General features: G+C 35.2%; 2 protein-coding genes across 2 annotated transcripts in view; one reads left to right on the top strand and one right to left on the bottom strand.

The window, feature by feature from the left end:
- The window catches only part of LOC117152302 (glycine-rich cell wall structural protein 1.0-like), a 34,990-nt gene extending 20,738 nt beyond the window's left edge, over positions 1 to 14,252 (bottom strand). Inside the window, exon 1 of the mRNA XM_033323537.1 lies at positions 12,656 to 14,252. Within this exon, the coding sequence (XP_033179428.1) occupies positions 12,656 to 12,712 (57 nt within the window). The 5' untranslated portion in view covers positions 12,713 to 14,252. The remainder of the gene's footprint in view (positions 1 to 12,655) is intronic.
- LOC112213800 lies at positions 10,684 to 13,219 on the top strand. The gene is made up of 2 exons (XM_024371318.2): positions 10,684 to 10,777; positions 12,257 to 13,219. The coding sequence occupies exons 1-2, from the start codon at positions 10,708 to 10,710 to the stop codon at positions 12,574 to 12,576; spliced, it is 390 nt and encodes a 129-aa protein (XP_024227086.1). The 5' UTR covers positions 10,684 to 10,707; the 3' UTR covers positions 12,577 to 13,219.
- Positions 14,253 to 14,258: the final 6 nt, after the last annotated feature.

Below are 14,258 nucleotides of genomic sequence, written 5' to 3'. Positions count from 1 at the left end.
ATAGAATATAAAATATTATAAAATATTAAAATAGTGATTTTAAGATATAGAACTCTTTGAAAAAGGGGTTTCACGTTTTATCGTATGATCGGTTTATTTATTATTAATTAACTCAAACAATTTTCTTTCCAAAGAAACGAATTAAGAACGTCTGTAATTTTGAATAAATAAAAAACTTAGTTATACAGATTCCATGCTATATAGCTAGATAGATACGTTTAAATTTACAGATATAACTAACTACTACATACAACTTCTCCAATTTCCTGTTTTAGATATTTAGATCACCTACAAAAGCATTCCGATCTACAATCGCTGACAAGAATGTATCGACAGAGAAAGAAAGAAAACAATATCGTATCCTGTATCCTTCTTTTTCAAAAGTACTCGAAAAAAGGACTATCTAACAGAGATCCTCTCATCGATGAAATTAAACCCAGTTCGATTCGCGGAAGCCTATCTTTCTACGAGAAAAAAAAATATCGATAGATGATTCCATCTGGCCAACTCGGTCGTTGAGACTGCAAAAGGAAGAACGATTCTCGTGTCGCTTTTTCACGGTACATACATCTATGGCTCGAGTCTAGCGATCCATCGGCCGATCTGTGCAGGTGCACGCACCAGAGAGAAGACATTTTGCGTGCCTTCTCTTCCCTTTCTCTGTCTAGTACACGTACCACACGTATGGCAAACGTGAGACGCATAATACGTTAGCCATTTGAGAGGCAAGCATCATGATCGCGATTCTATGGTTTCATATGGAATAGTGTGGTTTTATTATCATGGTTAAATGTGAACTATAAATTATTGGACATGCCCAAGAGTCGTATTCGTAAAGAGAATCGAACTTCTCAGGCCTTAGGACTTATTTGACATTTTTTTTTTTTTTTAATGTACAGATATTTGATCAATTTTCTATGTTAATTTAAGTTAAGTTGTACAAGCAATCACGAAACAGGCAATCAACTAGTAAGTACAATACGAAGTAAAGTACGAGTGGAAGTTAGAAAGAAAAAAGAAGACGACCGTACCAAACTCTAATTCTCTTTTAATTCAACTTGCTCAAGAAATCAGTCAATGAAAATATTTCCCTTGCTCCAATGAAAATTTCATACTCTCTAAAAGTCCGAAGAAATGCGTTAGAATGAAACGACAGACAAAAAGACGATGTGTAACGGACTAGAAAAAATGAAGGTAGAAAGAATAAAGAGAGGGAGAAGAAAATAAAGACAGGACTTGGTTAGCCGGCTACTACCTGATCATCTCGAGTCTGACGCCCTTTAACCGAGTTTAGGCCGACGGCAAGTATTATTAGCCAGAGATCGCGTGCTTCCGTGTCCTTACCTCATGAAACAATGAGATCGTCCGCGAAAGATATGCGCCACAGCGTTCTACGTTCGCGATATATTGAGCTCACGCGAGACTCTCTCTTTACCCATAGAAATCCAATCATCTTGATATTATTCTTTCTCTTCTTATAATTCATTTTTTCTTCCTTTAACTCTACGTCTCTGTCTTTCTCTTTCTCCCTTGAGCTAGGCGAACCCGTTATAGGTCTCCTTGAACTTGCTCTCCAACCAGATGATGAATTATCTCTATACTGAACGAGACCAGAACGTGCCCAAGCTCCTACAGACCGGTCACAAAGACGATTTTCAATGGGGTCGTGAAGACGTAGGGAACTTAAGAGATCGTGGATTTTAGCAGCTTAGCGGTGAGATTTGCAAAGATATTACACGAGAAGGATGCGAAGGTATTGTATGTATATATATTGTGATACCTGGAAAGTAGAATACGAGGATGGTTGTCTTAATGGTTTCTTTTTTGTTCGCGAGTCCGGCGAGATAGTTAATGAAAGTATTCAGCGCATGAGGAACCTTGACATTACATTCGATTCAAGGCTAATGACCTTGAACTGGCAAGCTAGGTCATGGGATAAAACTTAGAATTTTAGCGATTAACGAATGGGAACTAGTACTATTCTTAATATCCATATGTTTTAAAGAAGACTATTTTGTTACTAAAAATTATTTGTAAATCTTTTTTCAATTCCATAGAAGATAACAAATTTACAATTTCTTATCTCTGAAGATTAGAAACGCTTTCCTAATTCTCGCTTAAAAACTGGATTTTAGGTGTAAAATAGAATAAACAAGTATCTACCTTAGATTGAATTGTACACGCGTAATAAACGCGTGAAAGTACTACTCGATTCCACGTCGAAGAGAAAACTATAAAGCAACTCTGTACCGCTTCAAACGATTGCTTATTATCTGTCCAAATATTTGTATCGTTTGCTAAAATATCTTATCCTTCAGGACTCTAAGTTTAGTGAACTACTTATAACAAATTTAACAAACCAAAACAAATAAAACTATTGCTATACTAAGTTTAGAACTTCACCTCTATATGTACTATTACTGTTCCTTTTAAAACTACTTAAGACTTTTTTACCTATACTTTTGTTCCTTTTCTACTAACATTTTTCAAAATTGCTTTCGATCGATATATTAGAATTTCTATTTGTCGTTACACAGTAAAAACTACTAAGTTACACGCGGTTACGGTTATATATCTAGGTAATAGAAACCCTCAGAAAGTCAAGGCTTTTCGAGCAAGGAATTTTGCAAGAAACGCTGGACATCGTACGACCTTGACTCCGCGCAGACATCGGGTACCGTTGCCTGTCTAGGAAATTTTTTCTCGGTGACCGTGCGCGTCGGCCACGAGAAAGCCGCGCGTAAGTAGACAATGACAAAGATTATTGCACGCATACACCGTATTCGCGTGGGTGTACTTTCCGTTCAGTGTCGGCCACTTTTGTCTAACGGTCTGTATAACCATCAGATGCGTGCGGTATGTCAACAAATGAACTTTTGCACGCATCCGCTGCCTTGTCAGGTCAGTGATTCAGTCGTTGATCGTTACACTCGTTACCTCCAACTTTCCCTTTCGTTATCATCACCCTATTTATCGATCAAGGAAGAAGAAAAAGAACCGTCGGGTTTTCCCAATTTTTATCGTACAGCTTTCTCCTTCTCTGTGTCAACGTTTACAAGATTATCTCCCTGATTTAATAATCTGCCTAATCTGTCTAATAATAGTTTAAATCGTTCGTTCGATAAATGTTCATTAAGAACTACTTTTCAACATTTGAATTAAATTTCTGAGAAGGATTTGTAATTTTTAAATGGTATAACATTTCATTTAAGAAGAACGTATGTATAATAAAAACTACAACAACAACAATAATAATAACAATATTTATGAAGTATAATAATTAAATTAGCTAATTGAAATCAATTTCATCACTTGCTAATTTTTGGCTCTGTGTATTCAAAGGTGCTTAGATATTTAAGCATCGGAGATATATGTATACTACTTTAGACACGATCATTTCGTATTTTCACTTGCGTACGTTATACAGGTGTTTCATTTAAATATGTAGTTCACTCTGCAACTCTACAGTTGAATGACGCTTTTAGGAAAATTCTTACGTCTAGAGTATCCCAAGACCGCGGTGATATTTGCATGGATGAAAACCAAGAGAATAATAATATATAGAATGCGATAAGTTTGCCCGAAGCAAAGTGAAGCATACAAAGAACAGATTAGAATGACACATCATTAATGTAAACAGCCGCAGAGATCATTTTCAAAGTGACTCATTTCCGACGAGATGAGTCTGCCTTCGCTTACTTCTCTTCTTCTTCATCTTCTGTATATCTTTTCAGAGAGTAACCTTAGAATTCTTTTTTATTTGTCTATTATTTTTCTATTTCCTACTTTCTCTCTTATCCGTTCCGCTTGTTTCTAGATCGATTTTGCACATTTAATATTATAAATATTTGTGTATAAATATTTTTATTATTAAAAAAAAAATACGATTACCTATATTTAAATTAAACTACCAGTAAGAATATGTGTAATATCCTACACATTCTATACATCAAAACTCTGTTCTTCATACGTAGAGAAAAATCTATTTACATATTATGAACTAGGTAAAGTTAAATATATGTCAAGGTATTTTAATAATAAAGTTGAAAATACGAAGATCATCGATGTAAATGTAATACGAGAATTAAGTAAGTGTACAGAAAGTATCTGCTTATCCTTCGCTTGTTCGTTAAAAGTATACATTATAATGGTTTTGAATTGTTTATAAAAATTAAGTTCTATGAGAATATACTAAGGGAAGAATATCGGATTACGGACAATGAGCTACGAGTCGGTCAGAATCATAATTTTACAAGTATACGCGTTCATTCTATTAAAGATATTCTTTGGTTTCATAAATTTAATCAAATAATAACAATAGCCAGGAAAGTTGGCACGAGGCCAATCAAAGAATCTTCAATCTATTCTCAACGTAAACTCCCACAAACGTTAATGCTCAATTTAATTACGTTAAATGTACATTTGAAAGCTTATGCTTCCATATCTATACATTTATTTATAGAGATAAGTCTTTTCATAATACAATTACATGAATTTACGAGTAAGCATTACCCTACTATTTCTCTATTTGTGCGTTCGCCGCTGTATTTCTCTTATTACCACACTATCGATGTGTGATATAAACAGGATACATATAACATGAAAAATGGTATAAAACATCGGCAGTATTTCATGAATAGAAGGAATCTCTATTCCATTTATTTAGTTGCAATACATTCAGAAAAATATGAAATGGCATAAACACCCACAGTTTACTTATTAATCATCGTATAGAAATTTCTTAGAAGACTTGCCTGAAAAATGGTCGCCAGTAAATCTAAAATCTTCGTAGAAAAGATGAAAGAGGATATTCTCATTGAAGTATGTATGCGCGAGAATCCTCGAGAAAATGTCAGATGTACGCGGTATCGGTGGCATTAAGAGGCGCGAGCGATAAAGGCAATCAAATTATTTAGCATAAAAATGGCTAGTTGCAGGTTTCCCAAGCAGCGAAACCGCCCGAGGGTGTCTTTCGATGGAGATACAATCACTACGTAGCGTCATGACGAGAAGAGAATTCTTCGATTCAACGAAGGAAAAAGGAAGGCTCTTCTCTTTCACTATCGACGAATCAAGGCCCTTCGATTTTACGCTAGCGACTCCTCCAATCTTTATACCGTGTGGCTGTGCGACCGCGTAACGCGTTCCCCGGGACGATTAACCGTATAGCTTGGTCAGTTATGACCGACGCAGGAATCACCGTAATTACGTAATCACGAAATTGGCCTGCCCCTAAGGAACAGAAGGCAAATTGAGACAAATGGTAAAAGGAATCATGGCCACCAAGCCGACAAAGATGCCGGGCAACGACGTCGCTGAACATTTCTTCTTTCAACCGAATTCTGGCCAACCTTTTTTCTGCTAATTCGACAAAAGTACGACTTTTCAGCGTGGAGAAGCTGGGATGTTAATAATAACGAGCTCTAAGTTTGACGCTATTCTTAAGTTCAGTGATATGACTTTCACTATCTTGAGATTATTATTTGGGGGAATCACTTGTAATACTAAGAATATCGATATCATCGTATTATACAGGGTGGTTGGTAACTGGTGGTAAAAGCGGAAAGGGGGTGATTCTACGCGAAAGAAGAAGTTGAAAATATAGAATAAAATTTTTTTTTTTTAATTTTGTTAAAAATCTACAGTGAGATCCGTTATAACGAGACGTGATAAAGTGCACGCGTACCGTAGCGAGAATTCAAAGTCGATTTTCTCGAAAACAAAGGCTCAAACGAAAAACTTGTATTCTATATTTTCGACTTCTTTTTTCGCGTAGAATCACCCCCTTTCCGCTTGTACCGCCAGTTACCAACCACCCTGTGTATATACGACCAGAAATAGGATTCCTTATGAGATATGTTTTAAAATAACTATTTTAACATTCTCATAGTAATTGAAAATTATGTTCTTGCATTTATGCTTACTAATTCACTTCCTATGCTTACGTTAAACTCTTGTATTAAAAGCATAAGGTATAACGATATATAATCTTAAAGTAGGAAATATATTATATAATCAAGGAATAAATCCATTCAGAATGAATATGAGTATTAAATAGTTGGTGAATTCGTCTTTAAAGAATCTAAATAAATAAATAAAAATACAAAAAGAAGAAAGGAGTTCTGATAGGCATAGGCCGGTATCGTTTCCCTAGCAACATTCCTCTTCCCTCCGTTCATGGAGACCCTTGTTCATATAACTCGATTGTGAAGTATTTCAAAACCGGAAGGCAAAAATGAGATTAATCTCGGTTCAGTGTATCACATCGTCGAGATTTCCGGATGTTCGTCCTCGCGCTCCAGCGAAGGGAGCTGAGCCTTGCAGCCGCTGCAACCACAAATAATCGATATCCTTTTGCTGCGTCTATTCTCTTCACCCTACCTGGCCCTTTCTCTCTTCGCTTTCGCGTTCTTCCCCCACTCTTCTCTATCTCTCTCTCTCTCTCTTTCTTCCCTTTGCACGTCGGTTCGTTTTTATATTCCCGTCGCTTGCAATTTTTATCCACCCACCAGCCGCTTTTCGACGCGAAACTCTTCTAACAGTGAAAAACTTTCGTTTCGTGACGGTATTTTCTTTTCAAACGTTCCACAAAACCGACACGCGAATTTCTGTCACCTCTTTTCCAGCTTTCCCAGACTAAAAAACTTGGTTTTTGGGTATAACCAGGCTACACTTTCGCCTTTGTCTTTCGTTTACGAGTTGGAAAAAAGTGGACAAATTTTGTTTGTCTTGTTTTCGCTAAATGGAATCTCATCGTTCTGAAGATGTATTTGTTCTATTGTTTCAGTCCAGTTGCTTTCTCCTCCTCCTTCTTTTTTCTCGATTTTACTTCTTAGTTAACGTCTTTTCTGAGCTGGTAAATTATGATTTGTTATGGAAGCTTTTATTACCATTGATTGCTATTTTCCAATCGATTTCCATGATTTCGAATTAATTCATAGGATGTCACTAATAATAAAATGAAAATATCCAGACTACAGGAATGGCAAATAAGAGTAATCGATAAACTATATGTTTCGTAATATAATTTAAGATTTTTATCTTTGAGTGTTTATTTTCTGAGAAATCTATGTATCGTATGATAGAACGCTTTCGGGTAGTCGATCTCGCCCGAGCTTTGCCGATTCGACGAGTTCGGGTCTTCTCGACTTCGCGTAACCGCGCGTAATGCAAACGATTATGTGATTGAAAACATGAAAAACATAGACATAAGAAATATAGACCGTTGGTGCATTATGAAGAACGTAGTCCTCGTTAAAAGATAGAAAATAAATATTATTATCGTAGTCTCCCTTTCTTTCTGTTGCAGATATTTTTTATAACACATAGAAAAGGAAAGAAAGTCCTCGTTATGTATCTCTATCTCTTTTTCAACGGGGCCCATTTTCTCAACTTCGCGGTCTATACTTCTTAGATACGTCTATGGACGAAAATGATACACCAGAGCTAACAGTACTCCTGAAATCATCAGAGACACGCAGATCGATGGAAACAATCAATCATCACGATCGCCAGAAGTGGTCGTGGCTCGCGACGAGAATGACTCGCCTATGTAATCGCGATTGAAACAAATCGGTTCAATTATCGTTATGAATTCTCAACGTCAATCGACTAAACGCACTTGGTAAAGCATCGAGTACCGTTCGCAAGTTTAACTGAACGCAGCGAACTTTCTATTCCTTTGCATATCAAAAATAAGAAATGTTATATAATGAAAAAGAAATATTAGGAAAATCATAAAATTCGAGAATATATAATTATATATTATAATTTTCAATTGTTGTAAGATAATAATGTATGCGAATGCACGTTAAATCATGGTCAAAGGCAATCATGAAACGTGACGCTATAGCGATCGGTAGCGTTCAATGTTCGCTCGTACTGGACAATCTTCAACTATTTTTAGTACTTTATGATCAACGGAGAAATTGTTACACGTAAGAAACGTATAAGTAAAGACCCGTATATAAAGGCCATTCGCACTTTTTATTCCACGTTTTGGTTTCTTATTCGTTTTGTTTTTCTAACGTGTAACATGATACTTTTTATATTGAAATTTTATTTTATGGAAATGTACTATAAACATAGACTAGAAATTATCGATTTTCAAAAACCGCATATATCTTATGTATAATATATGTACATACGAAATCTGTGTTACGTACAGGTAATCCCTGAGCCTACGTGACTTTGGTCTGCTATATATTGACTTGTAAAAATGATAATGAGGAAAATATAGAAATACGAAATTCAGGAAAAATGCAGCTATAGAACTAGAAATATAAAAGGATAGATATAGAAATGTAAAGAAACAATTGAATTCTGTCTAAAGAAGCTTTTTGAATATAAACGAAAATGCAAAATTGAATATTTCCTTACAATCGTTGATTAATAAACGACAATCGAATAATCTTACACCTCCAAGCACATTAATATTGCAAAATGATTCATTAATTCCAGTCTAATCAGCGTAAGGGATCGTCAATTCTACGTATATAAATGGAACAATTCGTTGGCTGACATTGGCTCTCGTTCCATAAGACTGCGTACATTTAGGTAAATTTTGTTCAAGCAGTTTCTCAACGAATAAGAGATCAATCGAGGCCCACGAGCAATTGATGCCAAACGAAAGTTGCTTTGGCTTGGAGCAGAGAATCTGATAGCGAAATTGAATATCTTTCTAGATCATTAAGCTTGAAGATCTCATGATTAGCTTGAACTGTCTCTTATAGATACCTAGGAATTTATAAAATAAATCATACCAATAAGAAATCTGACGAGATAGACTTAACCTTTTAAATCATTAAGTTTGAAGATTCTAGTATCAACATAATTCTTTTATTCTACCTCATAAATATGGCTCCTAATTTTTTGGATTAATGATTTCAAATAGAAATTTGGTAGTATTGTTATACTAGTATATATATATATTTATTTATTTATTTATTTTGAATGAATCAATGTCATTTGACATACTATGAAGGCATTATCTTCAATGAATTGCTTGATTATTATGTACATAGTTCCTTATGTAGTCTCTCAGGATCTATACAAATCTATGAATGAACTATTTCTCACAGAAATAATTCAGCAATGCTGCTTCTTTTTATTCTAGAAAATCCAGATAACATTAAGTCTTACATTTTGCTGCTAATAATATCGTAGCATTTTAATTATTTTCAGTATTAGCTTTATAACCTAACGTAATATTTATATTCCTCTTCACCACAAAGTAACTTTTAGGACATTTTTCGATAAATAGAAGAATCAGGTATATTTTACATTTGTTTGCAAATAGTCTTATCTTTGTATGAAGTATTAAAACTATTTGTTGGCTAAAACACTTAACCTATATAAGTAAATCATATTTCCTTTCACTTTGTTTAAATGACTATTGGATGATAAATAATTGGATAAAAAGGAAGGAATTTATTTATACGAAAAAATCCTCTGCTATGTACATCAATAATTTTGCACGTAATTAAAAGAAATTAAACGTAAAGATGTCTGCATTTCTTGTGAAACACGTACAATGTGCAACTTTTACATCCATAAAAATCGGCAAGATAAAAGCATGCGAACTTACTCCATAAATTTCACGCTTAGCTCGTGCTAAATGACAACTTTGTATTTGGTCGCGGTAATTTATACGTGTGGGTCATTAATAATATAATATGAAGCTCCTGAAGTGTTTTATTTTAATATATTGCTTAGTGAATAAATATAAAGTCAAAAGCAATATTAACTATGAGACGATTTAAATTTAAATATAGGTTGTAGATTTAAAAATTTAATAATTTAATGGAAAAATCTAAGTTTAGATACCGCGAATTTGAAAAAGATTTGTATCTGATAAGAGCCTTAAATTTAATGAATGATGTGTTCTTGCAACTGATAAATTTTCTATAGATATATCAATTAAGATAAAGAAAGAAACGATCATGAAAATGCACTAAACAATGCACGAATTGTTGGCTATAAATATGTTACAGATAGGCGTCTGTAATCTTGATAAAATATTTGATGTGTTAATAAAACATTTCACTTCAGATTGTGAAGTTCAAAGTACGCGAATAACAAACCGTGGTTGTGTTCAACTGACCTCCGCGAATTTATCGATTTTGACTTAATATACTCTCAATATGCTTCAATCTCTGTTCTATATGAATTTGAAATTAATAAAATCTTTTTTGTTTCTTGATATTTGAAGATTCGTGGATTTTACGCAATTGTTTAGTAAAAAAGAAAGTTAAAATAACTGTATATCGATACACTACGTTACTTTAGTTTGTGTTAGTATGATATCCAAGTATCAATTTTCCGTTGGTAACACTGAAAAGAACAGCTGTTTGCACACCAATCCGTTTAAACACATTTACCATGCGATAACCTTTACATTGGCTACATTAGCAATCAGCAAACTTGGAAACAACGTGAAACATTAATTGTCGATATTGTTGATCATAAAATGACATTCTGTGATTACACTTAACACTTTCATTATTATATGAACTTTAAATAAAAATTGACAAAAAATATTAATATATAAATTTTCAACTTCTTATTAAAATTCAGTTGTCATATTACAAAACAAAAATAATTTCGATCATAATTACGCGTTTAAAAACTATGCGAAAATGTTATTGTTGTGTCACTAAAAGCATACAACGAGGTTGGCTACACTGACGAGCGTTAGGTCGAATTTCAATGTGCAGATTAAGAATGCTTCCGGATAGTGGCTCCACGTCGCTTTCACAAGCAACTAAATATTATATTAGTAAGCAATTGAGATTTCTTTAAATATTGACAAACATATTTCAGAAATAACATATCAAACAAAATATAGTTATTTATCTCATATTCCACCCAAATTCGTAACTATCATTCATGAAAATGTTGATCATAGGAAGAGCAATAAAAATACTAATCAAAAACAAAATTATGAAAAATACGAGAATTCCCTTAAATGGAATTCTTACTCATTTCTATTAGTTCTATTAAGCAATAAATCAAACGAAAAAAAACATTCAATGATGTTTACTTGTCTAGAATTATCACTTTTTATCGCAATTGGTATATTCAATGTGTTATTTCTAACTTTGTATTGAATTTATCGTATATCGATGAGCAGAAAAATAAGTATTTTAAATGTAGTAAAAAATATAAAATTTCACGAAAATCGGAGCAATTGAAAGTAGACACAGAACAGGAAGAGACAAGAGCCTGCGCAGAATGCCAGGACCGTACACATAAGAATAAGAACCTGTCACATGCACTATCTAAACATTTATTTTGACATTTCTCTAAAGGTAAATCATGAAAATCATAAATGGTAGTTCCATTAAAAATCTTACAGTATCTTGATCAACGAGAAATATATATTTTTAAATGCTTTCAATTAATAAGAAAAAATAATAGGAATAATATTTTAAATACATTTATCCGATTACATTTCAGAGGAGATAGTACTAAATGAGCTAACAGTAATGATATTCATGACTATAATATAATAGAAATGTTACTGAGACCATGTGGTTTGAAACACTTTATTCTTGATTTTTCAGGATCAATTCAAACTATTCTAAGTGTTACAAGTACTATAAAGAATAATATAAAAGTAATAGATTAATAAAAACTGTAACAACAAAATCATGTAATAGAAATATATATTTATTCCAATGAATGCCATTAACGTATTACCGGCAACTAGTATGTACCTACTCGTGACAATCGTCGATTCGATCCACTAAGTTGATCATTCGTAATTTATTTAAATACTATCGACAGAGACTGCGGATTTTTATGATTTATGAAAAATTTAACGATGCAAAAATACGCAGAATGCATACGCAATGCAAAAATCTATAAAATATCCAAAATGAAGTACCAGTTTTGATAAACAAAATACATTTCTGCTTAGGTTCTCTTTCTTTAATACTGTTTAATTTGTATAATATCCACAACCTACTGAATAATAATGATATTGCGGATTTTCATGCATTTACAGGAAATTTGAAAGCGCAAAATTGCAGAGAATGCACATAATATATAAAAGTATATAAAGTATCCATATAGTGCTTTTTATAATACTAAAGTTATAACAATTACTATATACCTAGTAAAACAGTTTTCTATCTACTTCCTATTTTCTTAATTATTTTCTCAAAAATATGAATTTGCATAAAAATCCACACTCCATCGATAATTGAAAGCAAAAAAAAAACAACCAAAATGAACGTATTCTAAACTATTTCAGACGAATTCTCCCCGGTTACAAAGCACGATAGACTCTCTCGAGGGAGAGAAAAAAGGAAGGAAGGAAGAAAAGAAGCAATACGCGAAGACGGCCGAGAGAAGTTGAAGTGGGGGAGAGAAAGAGGAGACTGGGTGGGGCAGCAGACGCCCCGCGGCAAACTGTCAAACTACGCCGGTTCCGCAAGGTTCGTGGCCATCGGCCGTCCCCATGGTAATGCTACGTTTTCCAAGAGCATGTACACACAAGTAAATATGCACGCACACCGACACGAACGCGAAGCATGGAGGGTTCGATGCGGAAAACCGACCGATACGAATTGATCTCGAATATAACTAAAAACCCGAGTGAATTATATGAAATAAAATGACAAAAAATATTGTTGGATTTCATTCGACTTACCATCATTTTGTAGTTGAGCTTCCTTGGCGCGGCTACGTTTTCCATTCTCACGGACATGTTAGCGGTCTTATCGCTCGTGGCGCCCGCTCGAAACGATACGCTGTGCCGTTGTCCTATTATTACGGGTAATGCGTGTGTCTCTTCTCTCTCTTCTCTTATTTCGTACTTGTAGTTCGTTGCTGATTTTTTCAGGCTGGTGTTGCCCGGCCGTTAAAGCAGCGTCACCCGCGGATTTTCGATATCTCTTCGACACTGGTCAGATGCAAGTAAAGAACCAACACAGCACGGTCACGAAACGAATTTGCACTCCGATCGGCCGATAAACCGGGGTGGAGCGGAGGCAGAAAAAGAGTGAGGAAGGAAGAGAGAGATGATGAATATAAGTGTGGGTGAGACGCTTCGTAGAACGAGGGTTATCGAGGAGGGGGTAGAACCTAGGATGAAGTATGTATGGTTATGGACGCGAAGGGACAGCAATAAAGTCAAAGTCAGTCGGTATAGTTTTAATACCGACAAAACCCGATGCGACAAGCGCAACAATACATCACTTTGCAGCAAAGAGAAGAGAAAGAAGAAAAAGAAGACGGTAGGACGATTTGGATAGAGAAAGGGAAAGAAAAAAAAAAGAGAGAGGGAAGAGAAAACGTGACCTGAGGGGTTGAGACGGGAGGAAGAGCCAGAAGAGAAAAAGAGAAAGAGGGACGTGGTGTGTGCGGCTTTCTGTTGCAATGACCGAATGTACACGCGGTACTACGTAAATGTAGCCAAAGGATGGAGTGAGGAAGAGCGAGAAAGATGAGGAAAGAAGGGGGTAGAGAGCCTGAACCGATGGCGATATGAGACGGATGTCGAGTGTCAAGAGGGTGTGTCGGCTTATACACTTCACTACTACTATCGGTCGAACACTTTTCTCCACGTCGTAATTCGTTATTAAAACACGCACCACATCGAGAGAATCAGTTAGGCTACACCGAGAACTAAGACAACGAGTAGGAGAGACTACGCGAGATTATCACCTACTTCGGTGTCGTTTTCAACCAATAGTGGTTGCTGTTGCGGTACGATCGTTCTTATCCACGTCGTTGCCGTCTTCGTCGGAATTGTTCCCTTTATCGTTGTCCTCGTCGCTTCGGTCACTGTCTTCCTTAAGTCCTTATCTTCGATCCCTCGCTCGTATTCTTCCCAATCACACCGTCTTCTTCCTTTATCCTTATCCCTCCTCTTTGTTTTTCTTTCCTTCTTTTTCTTCTTTCGCACTTAGATCTTCCAGTTATCGCGAAAATCTTTCTATCTTTTTTCGTACTTTCCGTCGTCGTCTTCTCGTCCGTTATATATTGCGCGTGTGGCCTCGCACCTTTTTAATATCGTACAAATTCCACGAAGCACTACTAATACAGCATGTTACAAAAATAGAGTTTGTGTTCCCTTAAATAAAATAAATGTACAATTAATTGTTACTTGTGGTTAGGAAACATTTAGTGTATGTGTTGTCTTGTAGGTAGAGTCTAAGCTACTGCCCGGCGAGGTTCGCCCATCTTGCCCGAAACTAAGGAGAGTCGCCGCTTGGAGGCGCTATGCACGCCACCACCAACGGTGGGGCTCC

The sequence above is a fragment of the Bombus impatiens genome, unplaced genomic scaffold (assembly GCF_000188095.3).
Source record: "Bombus impatiens unplaced genomic scaffold, BIMP_2.2 scf_0049, whole genome shotgun sequence".
NCBI lineage: Eukaryota > Metazoa > Arthropoda > Insecta > Hymenoptera > Apidae > Bombus > Bombus impatiens.
This window is presented reverse-complemented; position numbering and strand designations above follow the sequence as displayed.